Raw genomic sequence first — 22,237 nt, 5'->3', positions numbered from 1 at the left:
TTTGCTGAAGCTGCTCAGCTCTGCTCCACTCCGCTGTCATAGAGTATGAGAGGTTAAGCCCCAGACCAATGTTTAATGTCAGGATTGTTACCATATATTTGTATTGATTTATATCCAGCTGGTGATATTCTTAGCCAGCAAAGTTGCAGATTTAAAGACCTGACGTGAGAAAGCAAACTGTGTTCATTCAGCCAACAGAATCCTGCTGAGTCACAGCGCGCCATAGTTTTACATTACAGATCTGTCTCAAATCATTGTTAATGTTCATAAAGACTTGACCCTGGGCTGGAAGATTGAGTATTGTGCATTTAAGCAAAATAATTTTTTATTTCTGTAGCTCTACTCTAATAATGTCTGTATGCTTCATATAGAGCTATAATTTATGTTTTAGCCTTTTCGTCAGGCAGCGGAAGCAGCAAAAATATCTATTAAAAATTAAGATAAAAATTATACAAAACGAAATTCGTTTAAGAAGGGATTTTCCACAAATAAAAACATACGAAGTGGTCAAAAATTGTGTCTGACCCTCTCCAATTCTCCCGGCGTATTGCCGTCCAATTCATACCACGTCCTTTATGACATTTACAAATTACACAAACTTCTTTCGTAATTAACATATTAAACTGAAACAAAACAAATAATATTTAAACATAAATGTAAAACAGAAAAGAAATTGTTGCTGAAATGGCTGCAATTAACGATATAGATCGCACTTTCTCTTTCCGTTCGATCTGTTCTTTAATCTAACCTTTGCCGCTTTTTTATCATTCTTGAAGTAAACATTTGCCCGTTTGGTGATTAAATAAACTGTTTTAGATTTCTGCTTTAACTACACAACGTGTCCTGTGTGTGTTTGATACCTGCAAGTTGTCCACGCAACGCAGCGCTGCACTTTTGTCCGGTTTCATTAAGGGTGGGTAAAAAAAAAAGGATTCTCCGATGCATCGCAATCCTCTCTTCAATGAGCTTGTGTTTTTCCCGCATATGGCACATGTGCGCGCTAGAGACGCGGAGGGCTTCATTGCACAGGTTTTGCACTGTGAGCTACATGTGCATTGTTTGACAGTGTGAACTTTCAACCGCAGTTTTTTACTTTACATTTGCCTTCATTTCTGCCGTTTGTAATGTAAGCTACTATTAGATGCACAAAACTCGCGCACTGACAGACTTTGTGTTTGTTCGTCCTAAAAAGCTCGATTGCGGAATGCACTTGCATTTTCGAATACTTTTATACGAAACTGATGTACAGTACACACAGTCAGTTATGTTTTCAGAGCAGGACAAAACATTTGATATATCGAAATAGATCTGTGCATTCGTTTTAATGCAGCCTGTTAAAGCAGCTACTGTCTACGATCTCATCAGCAATAATCAAATGATAAAGAAAAAATAACATTTTAAATAAGTAATTGTTTAAAAAAGTAGCCTGCTTATATAATAGAAAAATCAATTTGATGTAAAATGTAAATGAAAATGTAGCCATGTGCAGTAATATTGAAAACTGAGAATGTGATGCATGGTTATATTTAGTTGATATTGAAAATCGTAATTAAATTGAATCTTAATTTTAAGATGGCAGTAGGCCTACTGACACACAGAGATTCCAAATATAAACAAAAGGCATAAAACCTGCAATTTTACATATTGTTAAAATGTAAAGATTCACACCACTTTACAATGAGCCCATTTGTAACATCAACTAAGATTGATAAAAGCTGTAGAATAGAAGTGTTGTTCCTTGTTAGAGTCTGTTAATTTCAACATTTACTGTAATATTGTTTACACATATTACACAATTACTGTAAGTTTATTTTGTTAACATTAATGAACTATGAAATAACTTTAATGATCAATATATAATTAATATTAATATTTTTATTCATTTACAAAGTATGGTTTAGTATTTTTTTTTTATATAGTACAGCACTTTAGTTGCCGTTCAGTATCCATTTTCAAAAACTATCGGTTAATTAATCGGTATCGGCCAGTGTGGTCCAACCTAGCTATCGGTATCGGTAAAAACCAATATCGGTCGACCTCTAATCCCTATTTAAAATTTATAACAAAAATGCTTAGAAGCTTAGTGTATAGAAGCATATTATGGACAGCATGATTTTGACCACTATATGTGAACATGGACCACAAAACCAGTCATAAGGGTCATTTTTTTTTCAATTGAGATTTATACATCATGAAAGCTGAATAAGCTTTCCATTGATGTTTGGTTTGTTAGGATAGTTCAATATTTGAAAATCTGGAATCTGAGGGTGCAAAAAAATCTAAATGTGGAGAAAATGGCCTTTAAAGTTGTCCAAATAAAGTTCTTAGCAATGCATGATCTTTACTTAGTATCCTTGTGATTTTTGGCATGAAAGGAAAATTGATCATTTCGACGGTTACAGTGTATTTTTGGCTATTGCTACGAATATACCCATGGTTTTGTGGTCCAGGGTCACATATTTGTGCAATGTTCCTAGTTATAAGGTTGTCCAATGCATGAGAAAAACCTTCAAACATCAGTTATAAAGAACGAAAGAATAGAAACATTCCCATAAGCAGCACAGCAGAGATGAATCAATGAATGAGCTCCAGAGAGCGCAGAGAGACGAGCTTGGTCTCTTCACTCTGTTAGTAATGAACTCAGACACTGCCGACCTGAATGAGTCTCCAGTGTCCTGCGTTAGGATGGCTTGAGCCGAAGCGCTCTCATAGGCTCACAATAAATCCTTATCTGCCCGTTTGAGGAGTTCATTGTGTTCGTGTGCTTGCGCTCCAGAGGGTTCACGAGCCAGAGAGCCACATGCAGAACACAGAGCCTCGCTGTATTTCCAAACCGTCACAGTCACCATGGAGATATAATTTCCTGATAATAAAGTAGTCGGACATGAGACCCTGAGGATTTAGTAATCATATGCTCTGGTGGTGATCATGTTATTTACCGTGAAAAGAACTGCGAGAGAGCTTTTGATCTTATTAATTAGTAAAATGCAAGATAAATGCTGTAGCAAATAACCAAAGTGTTAACTCTACCTTTCAGGGTTGAAAAACAAAAACAAAACATGATTTGAACGTTTAATTGACTTGAACATTTAATTAAATCTAAGGATGCCAGTGATTAAGATTCATAATTTAAAAACTTTTCCAAGAAAGTAACACAAAAGACACTCTAAATATCTCAGGTTTTTTTTCATACAATAGAAACCAATGGTAACTAACTGTTTGGTTGCCAACTTTCTTTAAAATATAGTCTTTTGTGTTCTGCAGAAAAAAGCATATGATGGCTTTTTTTCTACTGCGTAATAAGAGCTGGGTAGTAACTGATTACATGTAATCTGGATTACATAGTCAGATTCCAAAAATTAAGTACTTGTAATTAGATTAAAAATACTTTGTTTTTTTTATGGATTGCATGATTACATATTATTTATTCATAATTTATTCTTTCTTCCTAATTCCTCTGTTTAATTTCTATATTGAGAAAATCCCCTTTAAAGTTGTCCAAATGACGTTCCTAGCAATGCATATTACTAATCAAAAATGAAGTTTTGGTATGGTTACGGTAGAAAACTTACAAAATGTCTTCCTGGTACATGATCTTTTCTTAATATCCTAATGATTTGTGGCATAAAAGGAAAATTAATCATTTGACCCATACAATGTATTTCAAATAAAACAAACTAAATATTAAAATTAAGTTTTTTTTTTGATTGATTTTTTAAAATGATTTATTTTAATTGGATATTTTTTACAGTTTTTTTTATTGAGCCCATAAACCCCCTGCAGTTCCTTCACAAACATCAGTTTGGCAAACTTTGATGTACTATAATGTTTAATGCACTTTATGTTGTTAATAACAACAAATGAAATATTTTTTTTTTAAGTAGCACGGGTATAATTGTAGCAATAGCCAGTCAAAATTATAGATTTTTCTTTTATGCCAAAACTTATTAGGATATTAGTTGTTCCAAGAAAATACTTTGTGAAATTCCTACCAGAAATTTATCAAAACTTAATTTTTGATTAGTAATATGCATTACTAAGAACTTCATTTGGACAACTTTAAAGGCCATTTTCTCAACATTTTGATATTTTTGCACCCTCAGATTCTATATTTTTAAATATTGTCCTATCCTAACAAACGATACATCAATGCAAAGCTTATTTATTAAGCTTTCATGATGTGTAAATCTCAATTTTTCAAAAAATTGACCCATATGACAGGTTTTGTGGTTTTTACAGTTTTGTCTTGCTTTTCAAAAAAGAAAAAATCAATTACAAAACAGCAATTAAAAAATATTAACTTAACACTGAACATTTTTATCATTCTAGTAGACATTCTAATCTAGTAAAATCTAGTAAAATAGTTGTATATCTGCCAAATATTGTCCTATCCTAACAAATCATACATCAATGGAAAGCTAATTTATTCAGCTTTCAATTAAAAATAAACATAAGAAGTGGTTTTGTGGTCCATGGTCACATATAGGGATGGGTCACGATTTTCGAATATTCGATTAGTTGATTTAATTACCGAATATCGAATAGGTTGTGCGATTATTAATTTCCCCAAGTGTTCGGTGATGATGCGCGGGGGAGGGTGGCGCCGCCAATAACGCACTTCAAAGCTGTCAAGGACAACAGAAGAACAAGATTTCTAATTCTAATAAAATGAATGAGAATGAAGTGCAGTGCAAACTCTGCAGTGCGAGGCTTGTTTATCATAGTTGAAACACTGCAATGCAAAGACTGTTCTCTGCGGCCGGAATATCTCAAACAAAACTCTGAATGGAAACGTGAAGATGCGCATGAATTGAAAAAATGCGCATAAAACGTATGTGCACAAATAAGTAGGATAGACTTTTTGTCCGATAAGAAAAAAATGTGCATAAACTACAATAAGAAAACTTTAACAGAATAAATGCACTTTAAAAAAGTCATGTGATTTTGCACGACGGAACGGGATAACTTGACTAACCATCTTGTTGCACAGCAATGTTGTTTTAGTGATTCTGAAATGCTTCCTGCTGTCACTTGCCCACCACGGCACCAGCCCCGCTGTCGTTTTGATTATTTTATTTGTAGTAATAAAAATCATTTAGTTCAGTTAGAAAACAAACAGTACAATTGAGAACTGAACGCGGCTGCTCAATGCAGTCTACAGTCGCATCTGGGGCAGGAGTCTGATTTCATCACATGAGGAGTGCAAGTCGAGTGAGGTGAGAAAGGCAATATGTTGGCAAAAGATTTAGTTTTTAAACGAAATGCAAAAGTGTCTGTTTTAAAAATAATTTGACTGCTGCCGTTTATCTAAAAGGTGATTTTGGAAGCTCGTTGGAAGAACATTCGTTTATTTATTTGGTTCCACCGTGTTTGCTTATGTAACAGTTATTTTATTTTTGTTAATAAATGAATAATTCTATGTTTGATATAGACTAAATAATTTTGTCGTACTGTTTTGTTGATGTCCATTCAATTAATTGACACCGAATTGACGCTAAATCGAAAGTAAAATGCTCACGGTCTATTTAAAGCCATTTAAAATCAAAGGAAAGCGTGGGAACGAGGGAAAACTCTAACGAACTATCCCCAGCATTTTTTTTTTAATGCTATGAATGTTCATGCTCATTTTTAAAACAGAAATGTCTTGGCTTATGAGCAGCTGAATGCTAATCGATGGACTGTTACGTTAATAAGTGCCATAATTCGTTTATGTTTATTTATTATATTAATATTTCAGCAATCATACATTAAAACCATTTAATGGCTTATGTTAAGACAGATTTGTTAAGACAGATTCTCAAATGAATTAAACAGTTTGTTATCATACACACTGAAAGCGTGAATGGTCTCGTGTCCTCTCTCTGTTTATGTATGTGCGTGCATACACGGGAGGGGTGCGATTTTCGAATAATAATCGAATAATACCCTGCGATTATCGAATAGTATTTTTGCTTAAAATGCCCATCCCTAGTCACATACAGTGCTTTTAAGCATTTTTGTTTTTCAGCTTTAATGTAATGTCAAAAAATTGACCCTTATGACTAGTTTTGTGGTCCAGGGTCACATATGGCACAATATTATCTTATTTAAATCAATGTGATAAACAAGTTAGGTCAAAAATAATCTAAAAGTAATTAAAAAGTAGTCTGATGGATTATGTTACTAACTACAAATTTTGTCATGTAATTTGGAGTTAGAAATGGATTGCAATTTGTAAGTAATCTACCCAGCTCTGTGTGTAACACAAAAATAAGTTTTCATTTTTGTGTGAAATACCCCTTTAAATATAACGTTTCAGGCCAATTTAAAAGCACCAGTGATGTGTGTTGCTTTAAATCTTCCAAAAACAGTGTCGTTTTTTTCTATGGACTGACATTTAATAGCATTAGAGTGATGTTATATTGTGCTTAAATTGCCATATTTGAATATTTAAAGTTCTCGGTTTGTTCATTTAAAGGTCAGACCCATGTAGCCGTTGAGAGTGACATAATTATCCAGGTCATTATCAGGACATCTTGTGTTAGCTTTAGTACTGCCCCAAAAAAGAGATTCCTGTGTATCTCGATCCTTATCTCCAAGATAGGTTGTAATCAATTTCATGTAGATTAATTAGTGTTTTCTCAAGTTTGTCCTCTAAAGTGCCAATTAATGAGGAGATGGTAGATATTAAACCAGTGTGATTCAATGGAAGCTATTTATTAAGTGAGAGAGAATGCTGAACTTTTTAATCACAAGGAAAGTTTCAACTCTTCGTTTTTTGTGCCCTCAGGTCAGAGATTTCATGACTAATGAAGGATATAGAGGAATAGTTCTCCCCCGCATGAATATTTACTCCTCATTACCTGGGTTTCCGACCATGTATTTAAATGTGCACTTGCTATGTTGTTTTTTATTTTTTATTATGTTTAGGGTGATATGGGATAAAGACACCAAGATGTAAATAACATCTCTAAATTGTGCTAAAAACATACTGTACACTACTGTTAAAAATGTTGGAGTTTGTTTTCTGAAGGAAATGTGTTCTTTTGCTGGGCAAAGATGCTTAAAATAGGGCCCTGTGAAATTAGTTTTTTTTTTCCATTTTAATTTGTCTGCATTCAGCATTTTTCCATTAAAATTTTTCTACACTTTTTGCAATCATGAAACGTACACAATTTAACAGCAATTTATTAAAAGTTTAACAAAAACAAAATTTTTAAGGTCCTATAAATTTTTTTTTTTTTTCTGAATTCAGTTTTTTTTTTTTTATCCTAGTTAAAAATTTTCTAGATTCTTCTGTTGTAATGGATAATAAACAATTTTAAAAAGCCTAATTAATTGAAATCATGACGCGTACACAATTTAACAACCATTTATTAAAAGTCTAACAAAAATAAAATTTTAAGGCCCTATGAAATACGTTTGATTTTTATTTTCTTAAATACAGTTGTGTTTTTACCAAATTAAAATTTCAGTTTAAATTGCTCTGGATTCCTTTTTTTTTTTCCTCCAGTTTTAATTTTTCTAGACTCTGTCTTAATGGTTAAATTTAAAAAAATATTTAAATTCTAATTGATTGAAATCATAAAACTTATACAATTTAACAGCAATTAAAAGTTTAACAAAAACTAAAATATTTTTCAAAATTCAGTTTTTTTCAGTTTAGATTTTTCTGGATTCCGTTTTAATGGTTAAATTAAAAAAAAAATCAAATTAATTGAAATCATGAAACATACAGAATTTAACAGCAATTTTATTAAAAGTTTAACAAAACTACATTTTTAAGGCCCTATAAATTTTTCCCCCCCTAAATAGTTGAATTTTTACCAAATTACAATTTTCAGTTTAAATATATCCGGATTCCTTTTTTTTCCTCCTGTTTTAATTTTTCTAGACTCTGTTTTAATGGTTACATTTAAAAAATATTAATCAATAGCATGTCTAATTGATTGAAACATATGAAATAAAAACATATACAAAACATATACATAAAACATACAATTTAACAGCATTTTATTTTTTAGGTTTACATTTTTCTAGACTCTGTTTTAATGGTTAAATTACACAAATATGAATCAAAAAACATGTCTACTTAATTGAAATCATAAAACGTACACAATTTAACAGCAGTTTATTAAGTTTAACAAAAACTAAATTTTTTAAGGTCCTATGAAATTTTTCGTTTTATTTTTTCTCAAATTCAGTTGTATATTTCCATTAAATTTTCTGTTAAATTTGTTTTATTCATTTTTATTGGTTTCATTAAGTTTCAATAATCAAAATGTCTCTAATTGATTGATTTTATATTAAAAACACATTAATATTTTATATTATTATTACAATTTTTTTGACATTCAGTGATCTACGTTTAAATTCCATTTTTTTTTTACTGTATTCTGCAATCCTGTTCGCATTTTCTGCATCGCTGAAATCATAGGGTCCTTATAAAATTTATCAAAAGTGACAATAAAGACATACATGTTACAAAATATTTCATTTTCAAATAAATGCTGTTCTTTTGAGCTTTTATATTTATCTAACAATCCTGAAAAAAAAAATTCTATCATGGTTTACACATGATACAATTAGGCTTTTAACTGTTTAAACACGTGACACTGAATAATGGCAGCTAAAAATGCAGTTGTGCCATCACAGGAATGCATTACATTTTAAAATACATTACATTAAAATAAAAACAAAAAACAAAAACAGCTATTTTAAAATGCAATATTTTTAAATGCTACATTTAATAGTATTAACGGTATTTTTCAATCGAATAAATTCCTTCAAATTCTGAAGCTTAATGTAGTTTGACAACAATGTTAATTGCTGCTTTGTGCTTGACTTGCTACACAGAATGAAAAGGATTGATCTAATGTCACTCATTCACACTAGAATGCTTTACAATTGCCTTAGGGCAAGCATACATGTAGATCATGTCATTGACCTACCTTTGAAATCAAAGAGCCCTCTATTTACTGGTTGTAGGTTACAGACAATATATACATGGTGAACAAACTGACCAAATGTGAGTGGCATGGCTAATCTGCAACTAAAATTAAGTGTTTATGACACCTCCTCTTTCTTTTTTTTCCTCAGTCTGCATGTAGCAGCCGCACGAGGTCAAGCTGAGTGCCTTGCTGTCATCCTGGCTCTCGGGACTGATGCTTCTCTGCAGGACGCGTCAGGTCGGTTACAACTAGATTAGAAAGTTTTCTCGCATTGTGTTTATATTACATCAACAACACATAAATAACAAAATGGAAATAACAAGCCTTGTTTTCTCCTCTCCACATCAGGGTTTACTGCTTTACACCTTGCTGCCAAAAACAACCATCCTGAGTGTGCCAAAAAGTTGCTTCAGGTAATATTTTCGATTGATTGTGAATCATAGACTGAGAGCTCCACGTACACACACAGATGGAGCGAATGCTAATGGGAACAACAGCCATGCAATGTGTGCCAGCTAAACAAAGGAAGCAGATTTTGTTCTGCAGTTTCGTAAACTAGCAAATCCCACGGCCTCCCTCTGTGAGCTTGGAGAGTGTTGCATGTTTGGATGTGTGTGGGCAGGTTGGCATGTTCGAAGACTCCGCTCGGTCTGGTAAAGCGCCCGTTACCTTATCTAACGCCTCTTTTATTATCATGGGTGAATCAGTCTCCGCTCCATGTGATTTTACCAGAGCTGCACAGATCTGAAATATCCACATCCTGTTAGCTCTGTTCACTAATGGGTGCCAGTATTGACTTTGTCAGTATGGATTAAAAGAGGCATCAATATTAGCATTTTAACGCTGCCCCAGAAGTTGTATTCATGCAGCAGGACTCATAAATCTCCCCAAAAAATATGGTAAAAGAGATGGTAAATTTATGGAAGCCTGCTTCCGCCACTGAATAAAAAATGTAAAAAAGGAATTGCGACTTATTTCTCAGAATTGCATAATATAAACTTGCAAATCTGACTTTTTTTCTAAGAATTGCGAGATATAAACTCACAAATCAGATTTTTTTTTCTCAGAAGTGCATAATATAAATGTGCAAATATGATTTTTCTGAGAATTGCGAAATAAACTCAAAATTCTGAGTTTTTTTCTCAGAATTGCATAATATAAACTCTGAAATCTAACTTTTTTTCTCAGAACTGCATGATATAAACTATCTAATCTGACTTTTTCTTAGAATTGTGATATAATCTCACAATTCTGACTTTTATCAGAATTGCATAATAAACTCTAAATCTGACTTTTTTTCCTGAGAATTGCAAGATATAATCACAATTCTGACTTTGTTTCTCAGAATTGCGTGATATAAACTCACAATTCTGAGTTTTTTTTCTTGCACAATATAAACTCACAAATCTGACTTTTTTCTTAGAATTGCAAGATATAATCAAAATTCTGACTTTGTTTCTCAGAATTGCATAATATAAACTCACAAATCTGACTTTTTTCTTAGAGTTGCAAGTAGTGGTGAGCCGTTATCGGCGTTAACGTGCTGCGTTAACGCGAGACTCTTATCGGGCGATAAAAAAAATATCGCCGTTAATCTATACTACGCAAGCTATGATGACTTTCACCTTGATAGTTTAACACGGATGTATACCTAGCCGAATTGCACTGTAGGGGGCGAGAACGAGTCTTCGAACCTGTGTGTATGCCTACTGTGAAATTACCACATCAAACGAGACGTGCTAACATGGATGCAGCTATAAACACTGCATGTACTTCTGCATAAAAGGCTGCGCGACGTGCGCGTTGCAGTTAAATACACAGACGCGCACGGGCATGCCATGGATATCTGCGTGCATAGTCTTCGCGTCTTTGTATTTAACTGCAACGCGCACGTCGTGCAGCCTTTTACGCAGAAGTACATGCAGTGTAGGAATAGTTGGTTACACAAGTTTGTATAGTTAATTGTGTTGTAAATGCAATTGTCAAGCAGTTTGTGATGCATTTTGGAAACAGGAGACGAGCCCCTGGTCTAATGCGCCACCTGGCTTGAGAAACCCGTTCTCAAAGACTTACTTTTAGTCACATATACATAGTAGCACACATATTCTGAATGCCTTTGGCAGAATTCAGATTAGCCATTTTAATCTAGAATAATCTAGATTAATTCCAAGATTACAGTGAGATTAATGTAGATTAAAAAAATGAATCTATGCCCACCACTAACTGCAAGATATAATCACAATTCTGACTTTGTTTCTCAGAATTGCGTGATATAAACTCACAATTCAGATTTTTTTTATTAGAATTGCATAATATAAACTCACAAATCTGACTTTTTTTCTTAGAATTGCAAGATATAATCACAATTCTGACTTTGTTTCTCAGAATTGCGTGATATAAACTCACGATTCAGAGTTTTTTTTTCTCAGAATTGCATAATATAAACTCAGAAATCTGACTTTTTTTCTCAGAACTGCGTGAAATAAACTCGCCAATCTGGCTATTTTTCTTGGAATTGCGAGATATAAACTCACAATTCTGATTTTTGTTTATTAGAATTGCATAATATAAACTCACAAATCTGACTTTTTTTTAGAATTTCGAGATATATACTCACAAATCTGTCTTTATAACACGCAATTGCAAATTAAGTCAGAATTGGGAGATATAAACTTAGAAGATAATGTCTTTTTTCCTCTCAGAATTGGACTTTAAAACTCGCAATTAAGAGTTAATATCTCAGAATTCTGAGGAAAAAATGTAAAAATTGAATGAAAATAGTCTGAAAAAAATTCAGAATTGTGAGATAAAACGTTGCAATAACCTTTTGTTTGTATTTTATTTAGTGGCAGAAATGGGCTTCCAAATAAAACACTAAAAATGTTTAAATATTTTTTCATTGGACATCAAAATCCAGAAAATATGTCTAATTTTTAACATTTATACATATTTTTTGTGAAATGTTTTGAATGAAAAGTGTGATCCATTTTTCTTTTTTAAAAAACATAAATACCACTTTTTATCTACTTTTATCTACTCAAAAAGTATTTTGAGTAATATTGTTTTTCTTCATTTGGAACAGCAGATCTGTGGTTTGACATTTAATAAATTACATTTTACACAGGAATGAGTTACATTGTAAAATAAATTAAAGGGGACATTGGATGCAAAATTGGGATGTTTTACATGAATTGAACATTAAAGAAATTTTAACCAAAGTATGTTAAAGACATTTTATAAAAACCCTAAAGAATTATACCAACTTGTGGAAAACGGACATCCGATGTCCTGTTTGAAATAGAAAACTCTTATTTTTTAACTGTAATAATATTTCACACAATTTCTGATTTCACACACATCGGGTATTTTTTTTCAAGACATAAAAAAAATCGTACTGACCCCAAATGGTAGTGTACAACGTTAACCTTCCAATCTGAAAAGTGTTCTTCAAGTGGAAAATGAGAAGTTTTGAATGGTGTCATTTGCCAAGGAAAGCCTTGGAAATATATTCTCCTTCACAGAGCCAGGCCGGCGTTGAATTCATTAGCCTTTTTCCCCTGGAGATCCAGTGAAACAGAAGAATTAAATGCTGCACTAATGAAAGGGTCTGACAGTAGTAATTCAGTTTCATCCAGCAGTCATAAACCAAAACTCCTTACTTGGCTTCCTAAACACAACAAATGCTCTAATGTCCCCAGTGCCTTGAGATTATGCTGAAATACTCCATGAATATAAAAATACATTCTAGGTTAATTTTCCCATAGAGTAAATTAAAAGGCTAGTCATTTCTAATGACAAAAAAAGTCAAATTGTTGGTTTATCTAGGCATACGAGACAAGTTATTGAGGGATTTAAGATAACATATTGAATCTCTTTTACATAATGCTGACAGTATAGACTGTAGTGTTAATTTCTGAGTCAGTAATTACATTTAATAGGACGTCAACACTATTTTAGCTCTGACTGGCTGCTGCAGTCAGGTTTAATATATTACATCTCTCCTCTGATAATGCCTGTCAAATAAATGCCTTGTGCCTGTTCATCCATGAACACCAGCATGACATGCTATTAAATGTTTAATATGAGCACACATCATTAACTCGCACCCAAAAAAAAAATGCTTGGTGAAAAGTGTAGCTGTTTTGATTAAAATGTCATAGTTCCCTCTGGGTAGAACATGCCATGGTGGTTTTAGATGATGTGTTTGAAGCAATAATCTAATGCACTTCTTCTTCTTACAGGCTAAATGTGCGGTGGATGTGCAGGATGGCTCAGGGAGGACGGCTCTCCATCACGCAGGTGAGATTTACTTTAAACGGATCATGAATGACCTTTTTTATGATTTTGTACTGTTCTCTGAGGTCCACTTATAATGTTATCAAGATTTTACAGGGTTTCAGGGTTTGTACAAGGTGCTTGAATTTGACTTTGTGAAATTTAAGGCCTGGAAAACCCTTGAAAATAGCAATATTCCTAAAAAGGTACTTAAAAAGTGTTTGAATTATTGAAAGACAATGAAATTTTGTGAATTTTAAGCACATATATTTTCACGCAATAAAAAAAACACTTATTTTTGCTTATTTTAGTTTATTTAATGAAAACAGTCGAGATAAGCCAGTTGTAGTACTGACAGTGTCTGTAAACTTGGCTGAAGATACGAAAAGAGCAACAGATGAACTAAATCAATTGAGTCATTTACGCTAGAACCGCTCAGATTGATTCAAACTTGTGGCTTTGATCATTCATTTCAAGCAATTCACTAGCAAAAACCAGATCAATTTAAAAGAGCCATTCATTTTTGAATTTCATCATCACTTGTAATGATTTTAATTGATGAAACAGAGCTTTTAGAAACTCAGTATCAATTAAACCATTGTGTCGCAAAATGATTCTTTATTTTGAGGCACTCCAATCGGATCGCGGATCGCAAATCATTTGCTTTAGATTGTGACTTCAAATTGCATATCGCGACTCATTTAATTTAGATTGGAGCGGGTTTGTGAATCATTTAGCGAATTGAATGAATCAAATCATATGATTCGTGATACGCAATTTGAGCGTGGATCGCAAATCATTTGATTCAGATTGAAACTTCGGATTGCGGATCATTTGATTTAAATCGGGACTTCGGTGTTTTCGCGAATCATTTGTTTTAGATCAGGATTTGAGAGCAAAACTATTTCACAAATATTTTTTTCCTTAACAGTAGAAAACATCAAACCATTAATGCAGTACAGTTATAAAAACAAAAAAGAAAAGAAAGAATGTATACATACAAATCCTTACCAGTTACCAGTGGTTGTACGATAGTAAAAGTGTAGTATACTTTGTAATACTTTCGTAGTAACACTTTGCATGTGCTTCACTTTATTTTTGCCATTTTTTATTAGTATATTTTTATTTATCTATTTCTCTTTTTTTAGAATGTGAAATGGAAGACAGTGTTCGATAAGTGAGATCTCTGATTGAAGTTCTTGAAAATCAAAAAAGTGCTTGAAAAGTCCTTGAAAGTCCTGGAATTTCATTTTACAGTATCTGTACGAACCCTGAAAAACAGTTACACTTGTGTGGTGCGACATTGCTGACAGATCCAATAGTCGGCACAGCATCGTCTTTTAGTTTTATCTTTCTAAAATCCTTTTAATTTAGAAAGATTAATGTATATTGAATTGTGCCTTGTTTGTAAACGAATCCATGGTAAAATGAAGTGAACAAAGGACCAAGTTCTTACTGATTAAAAATTAATTAAAAATGAAGCCACAACTCGGCACTGCACATCATCTTGTTGTCTTCGGAGCCATCTTTACCGTTTGATTTCTACATAGACCTGCGTTCGCCTCTCTTATTTTCACCACATGCACAAATTGGTGGGCAGAGCTAAACAGGTATTGATGTAGAAGCAGGTGTTGATGATCCTCTGTGCAGGCAGAGTTTAGCCACACTACTACATCAAAAAGTAGCACATTCCCCATTTGTTTTGGCAGTTTGGCTTCAATAAGCTGTTTTTAGACTAACAAGAAAGTTTGAGTTCTGAAACTTCCAGGATGTTTTTATAGTACAATGACCTCTTATTTGTCAAAAGATCAAGGGAATTTGGTTTCTCAGTTCATGACCCCTTTAACACGTCTTGAAAAACCGAGAAGAGCCATTCAAGGACAAGCAACAGGCTTTATCCTCAGTCTGACTTGTTTTCTTTTATTATTTTGGTTTAATAGACCTCTTTGAGGATTGATTGTTTGCTCGGAGTGGTATCGTGGCGTAAATGTGCACTTCCAAACATTAACCCCACGACTTCGCTGTCGCGGCTCTACTTCTAAGCACAGAATGTTATTGTAGACCATTTGCACCAAATTGCTAGGTCTAGAGGCCAAAAAAAAATTATGTTTTTATTTATGGAGAGACTTTTCGTTCAGAAAATTGCTCCCTAGAAAGACCATTTCACTCTCTATAGAAAAAAAGTGAGGTGTAGGGGAAAAAAACCCTGACAGCGTGTTTGTTGATAATTGAGCCTTTTGCCAGCTGTTACGGATTGATCCGGGGTGGGATAGGCCAGGAAAAGCGAGGAGCATTCAGCCACCTGGAGGTCAGAAGTCTGCTGGCAGGATGTCATTTATCCCCACAGAGAAAAACAAGATGCAAAACATGGTTTCATACAGACTACAAAGCAGAGCAATCCTTAAATTGATGTGAGGATGCATTTATGCCCATTCATCGCATGAGAATAATGGCCATGTTTGGTTAAGAAACGGGACACATGTAATTTTTTAAAGGGGGTGCTAATAATTGCTAGGGAAATGAGTGCTGTCACACACTATGAGTCTGGTTTTGCTCTCTGTGGGAAAGCTTTATTCACAGTAATTACTCTTAAAGGAGATTGTTGCCCAGCTGTTAAACTCTTGTTTGTGTCTCTTTGGAATCAAGAACTGCTTCTGATTATCTGTGCTCTCTTTCTTTCTTCTGTAGCTGCCAGCGGAGACACTGTGATAGTTCAGCTTCTGTGCGAGCACAAGTGTCACGTCAATCTTAAGGACTCGGTATGTATGAGTCTTATGCTATTTGAGCTGCTGAGAAAATGGCTTTCCTGTCTTTCCCTGCATGTGTTTTGCTGCATCTCACAAGTGCCTGTGGTCTACCTCAAACATGTGCATTCTCAAACACAACTCCTCGAAGACTCTGTTCTCTGTGGGTTTGAATCCGTGTTTGGCTGCATTGATTAAAATCCCCATGGCACACTTGAGGTCACTGTTATTTGGAGATTGCTTGTCCAAGGTTGTTTTTTTCTGTTCTGTTTTTGTCTTTTAGTTTTTCTTGTACAATGTGTTTTCTTTTATTCCTCTGAGAGTCTCACAGTGCTGCTTTAAAATAGCTTCTGTCTGGGTAATGACAAGAGCCATGACTAGTACTACAAAAAAGAACTAGTGTTCTTTATTTACAGGTAGTAGGAACAACTACAAATCTATCTAGCATCTTCTGTTATAAGAAACATTTGCATTGCCATAAAAAATGTATATTGAGAGAGTTTTGTAGAATTTTATAGAAGATATCAGTTAATAACTTATAAATTATTTATAAATATAAATTAATATTTACTGATTTAATATAAAGTAATATTTATAAAGTATTTAAAATGTATAATATTTATATTAAATAAATTGCAATCTAATATTTTATTATATTGAAACAGAAAAATGTACACTACCAGTCAAAAGTCTTTGAACAGTACAATTTTTTAAGTTTTTTAAATAATTTGATTTGATCCAAAGTACAGCAAAAATAGTGAAATTTTGAAATATTTTTACTATTTAAAATAACAGTTTTCTATTTGAATATATTTTAAATTTTAATTTATTACTGTGATCAAAGCTAAATTTTCAGCATCATTACTCCAGTCTTCAGTGTCACATTGTCCTTTAGAAATCATTCTAATATGCTGATTTTCTGTTCAAGAAACATTTATTATTATTGTCAATATTTATAATAGGTGAGTAAATTTTTTTTCAGGATTCTTTGATTTAATAAAAAGATCCAAAGATCAGCATTTATCTGAAATAAAAAACTTTTGTTGAAAGAAATTATAGAAATTATTTTTATTTAGCAAGGATGCTTTAAATTGATTAAAAGATGATAAAGACATTTATAATGTTACAAAATATTTCTAGTTCAGAGTCTATTTTAATTGAGAAATAAATCCACAATTATTCACAGTTATCCTTTAATAGTGGTGTTTTCTGTTAAGACCCACAGCGCTTTTATCCCAGAGATTAGACCGACTGCAGGGAAGGATGTACGACCCTGATGCAACTCCAGAGAAATATTTCATGCTAATAATGCATCAAATAGCTGTGCTCCATCAGGGGAGGCTGCTGGAAGAAAGCGGCAACAGCCAAACAACGTTCATCTTCACTAAAATGTATGGTAGAGAAAAATGGCTTGTGACATGAATGATTTATAATGAGCCGCTTTGTTATTCTAGACAACAGAAGTGTAACTTTCTTTTAAAGTCAAGTTTCTTTTAATCCATTTCTGCAGGTGGCAAAACAATATGCAGGATATAGTTTTGCATTTTGCATGGAAAAAGTTCCAGAGCCTATTAGACATGTTTTATACTGTAATATCTATACAAATATTCATATTAAATAAATTGCAATCTGATTTTATATTAAATTGAAACCGAAATATGTACACTACTAGTCAAAAGTTTTTGAACAGTATGATTTTTAATGTTTTAAATAATTTAATTTGATCCAAAGTACAAAAACAGTGAAATTTTGAAATATTGTTACTATTTAAAATAACTGTTTTCTATTTGACTATATTTTAAAATTTAATTTATTCCTGTGATCAAACCAAAATTTTTAGCATCATTACTTCAGTCTTCAGTGTCACATTATCCTTCAGAAATAATTCTAATATGCTGATTTTCTGTAAAAAAAAAAACATTTATTATCATTATCAATATTTATAATAGGTATTTTTCAGGATTAGTTGATTAATAGAAAGATCCAAAGCATCAGCATTTATCTGAAATAAAAAGCTTTTGTAATATAATACACTATACCATTCAAAAGCTTGGAGTTAGTAAAAAAGTTCCCAAGCCTATTTGACATGTTTAATAAACTTTGACCTAAAAGAATAGTTCACTCAGAAATGAAAATTTGCCGTCAGGCAATGTAGATAAGTTTGTTACTTCATCAGAACAGATTTGGACAAATGTAGCATTACATCATCGCTCACCAGTGGATCCTCTGCAGTGAATGGGTGCCGTCAGAATGAGAGTATAAACAGCTGATAAAAACATTACAGTAATCCAATAGTTAACATCTTAACATTGAATTGATGGACTGTATTCTTGTGAATTACCTATGGATTATTGTGAAGCTTTTATCCGCTGTTTAGAGTCTAATTCTGATGGCACCCATTCACTGCAAAGGATCCATTGAAACTCATTTACGTCTTAGGTGGCCTAAGAGTGAGCAGATTTTGAGCAATATTATAATTTATTAGGTTTTGGGTGAACTATTCCTTTAACAACTGTGCTTGTCTGCTAGACAGCCTTTGTTAGCTCTTCGACATTATCAACTATTCTCTAATTCATACATCTCAATTGTCACATTGACTACGATTACATGGACACAAGTAATCTAATTAATGATCTTATTCTGAATAAGACAATAATATGATTAAAGGAACACTCCACTTTTTTTGGAAATAGGCTCATTCTCCAGCTCCCCCCAAGTTAATAAGTTGATTTTTACCGTTTTGAAATCCATTCAGCCGTTCTCCTGTTCTGGCGATATCACTTTTAGCATAGCTTAGCATTGATCATTGAATCCTATTAGACCAATAGCATCGCGTTCAAAAATGATCAGTGAGTTTCCATATTTGTCCTATTTAAAACTTGACTCTTCTGTAGTTATATCGTGTACTAAGACCGGTGGAAATGCAAAGCTTCAATTTTCTAGGCTGATAAGATTAGGAACTACACTTCACTGGCCGAAGCAGGCGGAGTATTATCAGAAATGAGTTCCCAGCTAGTTTAGCATTTGCACATGTGCTGCGTGGTATTACTGCTCCTGCTTCGGCCATATTACGGCAGCAAACTTCCTTGACTATTACGCCGGAATGGGAGTGTAGTTCCTAATCTTATCAGCCTAGAAAATTGAAGCTTTGCATTTCCACCGGTCTTAGTACATGATATAACTACAGAAGAGTCAAGTTTTAAATAGGACAAATATCGAAATTCATTGTTTATTTTTGAACGCGATGCTATTGGTCTCATAGGATTAATTAAGCTATGCTAAAAGTGATATCGCCAGAACAGGAGAACGGCTGAATGGATTTCAAAACGGTAAAACTCAACTTATTAACTCGGGGGGAGTTAGAGAATGAGCCTATTTCCTTTAAGCTGTTTACATGAGTTGCTTTTAGAATATTCCTTTCATGTTCCCGTTTTACATGTTATAGTACATAGATCGATTAATGACACACATCATTACGTCCACACGCAACGCTATCAGTTCATCTTTGTTATAGACATTTGGATGTTTGGGTTTTAATTTTACAAAAGCTTGAAGTGGCTCTGGACATATGCAACACATTTTTTTAGAATGTGTGAGTTAAAATTTGCCGTGGTCGCATTTGTGCGAGTGCATGCTGCGCTGCCCTAAAGCGTCTGCTCCATACAGCGAGCATTTCAGAGCCAGTTATTTTTTTCGGAAAAAAACACATGCAAGCACAGTCACCGAAAGCCAGTTTAGTTTTACTTTTTTTGTTTGTTTTCATTTTGAAAACCCTGTTATCTTTGCCGTTTACCTCGCAATACGCTCTGGAGGCTTTCTTTTATTTATTTTTTATTAATTAATTTGATTGCTCAGTGTTTGCGCGCCCTGTAATAAATTGTTTAGTCGGCATATAACACAGCATGTGATGGAGTCCATGCCTCGTCTTATTAGTTTTTGTTAATAAATGCTATATAAGCTATTTTATTTTATTGTTGTTATGCTGTTTAATTAAAAATATCAAATCCATCTTTTAAGAATTTGTTTTCATCTTAAAATTGATAGGTGTAGCCTATATGTGACCCTGGACCACAAAACCAGTCATAAGGTTAAATTTTACAAAACTGAGATATATACATCATATGAAAGCTCAATAAATAAGCTTTCTATTGATTTATAGTTTGATAGGATAGGACAATATTTGGCCGAGATACATCTATTTGAAAATTTGGAATCTGAGGGTGCAAAAAAATCAAAATACTGAGAAAATCACCTTTAAAGTTGTCCAAATTAAGTTCTTAACAATGCATATTACTAATCGAAAATGACATTTTGATATATTTATAGTAGGAATTTTACAAAAAATCTTAATGTAACATGATCTTTACTTAATTTCCTAATGATTTTTGACATAAAAGAAAAATCAATAATTTTGACCCATACAATGTATTTTTGGCTATTGCTACAAATATACCCCAGCGACTTAAGACTGGTTTTGTGGTCCAGGGTCACATATATGTAAGCAAAACCAAGATCATGAATTCGAAAGTAAAAGTGAAAAGCATCCTAAGACATTCCAATAGCGGAAATCCCGTTCACAAAATTAAAATCACAAATAATGCTAATGAAAAAGAACGGGTTGAATGTTAACTACGTTTCCATAAAACTATAAATTATGATAACTATTTATCAGCAATGAGCATTGATTAATCCCATGTTGTAGCAAAAATTAAATAAATAAAAATGAAACCAAAGCATATGCACATGCGACCAACTGAGAGCGTTATGTCGCGCTCCAGGCAACCTGTTACCCGTGTTTTTCCAAACTTCTACCCGTGAAAGTGCACTGGAAAGGCAGTCAAACCCGTGACTTCCCACCCGTGAACTCGTACTAGATCGACGTACTCCCAGTTCCGAGTTCTGACGTGACATAGCCCGCGAAACAACAATAAAGCCTCTAGGGGTGCGGTGTTTATGCAAGTGGCACACGGTGGAAAAATAGTTTAGGACAATATAACGTTGCAATCAAATTATTAATAATATAAAAATAATAAATGCTTGGCGTGACTTGCCTGGAACGCTACAAAGTCCTGAGTCGTGGTTTGAAGACGTGATTTACGAGCTCAAAAACCTGCATGGAACGCAGCATTAGTGTGTATCCTGTCGCAAAATGTGGCGAAAAGTCCTACACAAGGGGAATAGTGTGATTAAGGTATTTACATGTCTAACATAATGCGACTAAAATAGGAATACTCCACCTGTCTTAATTCGATTTGTGTTTACTCCGATTATGACTTTAGTCGGATTAAATTAATCAAAAATATCAGTTTACATGGTTGCTGCTTAATCAGAGTATTGTCTTAATCGTGTTAAAATCGGAATATTGTTGTCCATGTAAACGTACTCAATGTCAGCAGCTCCAATGAAATAAACCATTTTTCTCTTTTCAAGCTGTAAATTACTCAGAGACAGAGGGGCGGTGTGGGAGGCTGTAAACCCTCAAGCTGTGGCTCTCTCATTTAAACAAGCGTGACTGAAGAGCTTCTGCAGACAGAAACGAGAATGAGAGCGAGAGAGTGAGAGTAGATGTGAATCAGAGGCTGCTTCTGCTTTCGGTCACTGATTATCCACCGTCGTCATCCTCTGAGGCAAGATTGGCACATTCCTCATGATTCTCGCCCACTCAGCCTATTGCTTTGAACATGCGGAAATACCTGCTTTTGACTGCTAAATTATTAAACGTAGCCCAACTGATGTCACAATGGCATTCTGGGCTCAAGCACAAATAATGGTCCTTTGATGCCTGCTCAGAAGACACTGGGCATTATTTTCAAAAACCAAGCTGTTAGCAATGGACGAATCCACTGATGTGTTGCTTTTACGATTTAAACCCATCTAGGAGTTTGCCTTTGAGCTCGGAAATAGATGGAAAACTTAACTTTGACTCGCCTAAAGTTTTGCGAAAGCCACTGGGTCTAATTTAGAAAACTCACACCTGGTACGTTTCCCTTTGCCATATGGGATGCTTAAACCCTCAGGAGTATATGGCATGCAGTATGTGCATAGATTTCTAATTTACACTGCAAAAATGCTTGATAATTCAGCCAAAAATTATCATTCTTTTATCATTTACTCTTGCTCATGTCATTGCGAACTCGAACTGTGATATTATTTCTTCCATAGAACACAAAGGGTGTCATTTTGAAGGCTCTTTTTCATGCAGTTTCAATGAATGACAACTGACGCACAAAAGTATGATACTGTGTGAAAAATAGCTTTGCTTGTACTGTGTTTCACAGAAGAAAGTAC

The 22,237-nt window shown here is 33.7% G+C and overlaps 1 protein-coding gene across 3 annotated transcripts in view; it reads left to right on the top strand.

The window, feature by feature from the left end:
- The window catches only part of rai14 (retinoic acid induced 14), a 65,413-nt gene that overhangs the window by 22,666 nt on the left and 20,510 nt on the right, over positions 1 to 22,237 (top strand). For all 3 annotated transcript variants that reach the window (XM_073824879.1, XM_073824878.1, XM_073824877.1), the window contains exons 4-7: positions 9,079 to 9,167; positions 9,279 to 9,343; positions 13,172 to 13,229; positions 15,894 to 15,964. In XM_073824879.1, the coding sequence (XP_073680980.1) occupies positions 9,079 to 9,167; positions 9,279 to 9,343; positions 13,172 to 13,229; positions 15,894 to 15,964 (283 nt within the window). The remainder of the gene's footprint in view (positions 1 to 9,078; positions 9,168 to 9,278; positions 9,344 to 13,171; positions 13,230 to 15,893; positions 15,965 to 22,237) is intronic.

This window comes from Garra rufa, chromosome 19 (genome assembly GCF_049309525.1).
Source record: "Garra rufa chromosome 19, GarRuf1.0, whole genome shotgun sequence".
NCBI classification, from domain to species: domain Eukaryota; kingdom Metazoa; phylum Chordata; class Actinopteri; order Cypriniformes; family Cyprinidae; genus Garra; species Garra rufa.
The sequence above is the reverse complement of the archived record's forward strand: the minus strand, read 5'-3'. Positions and strand labels throughout refer to the sequence as shown.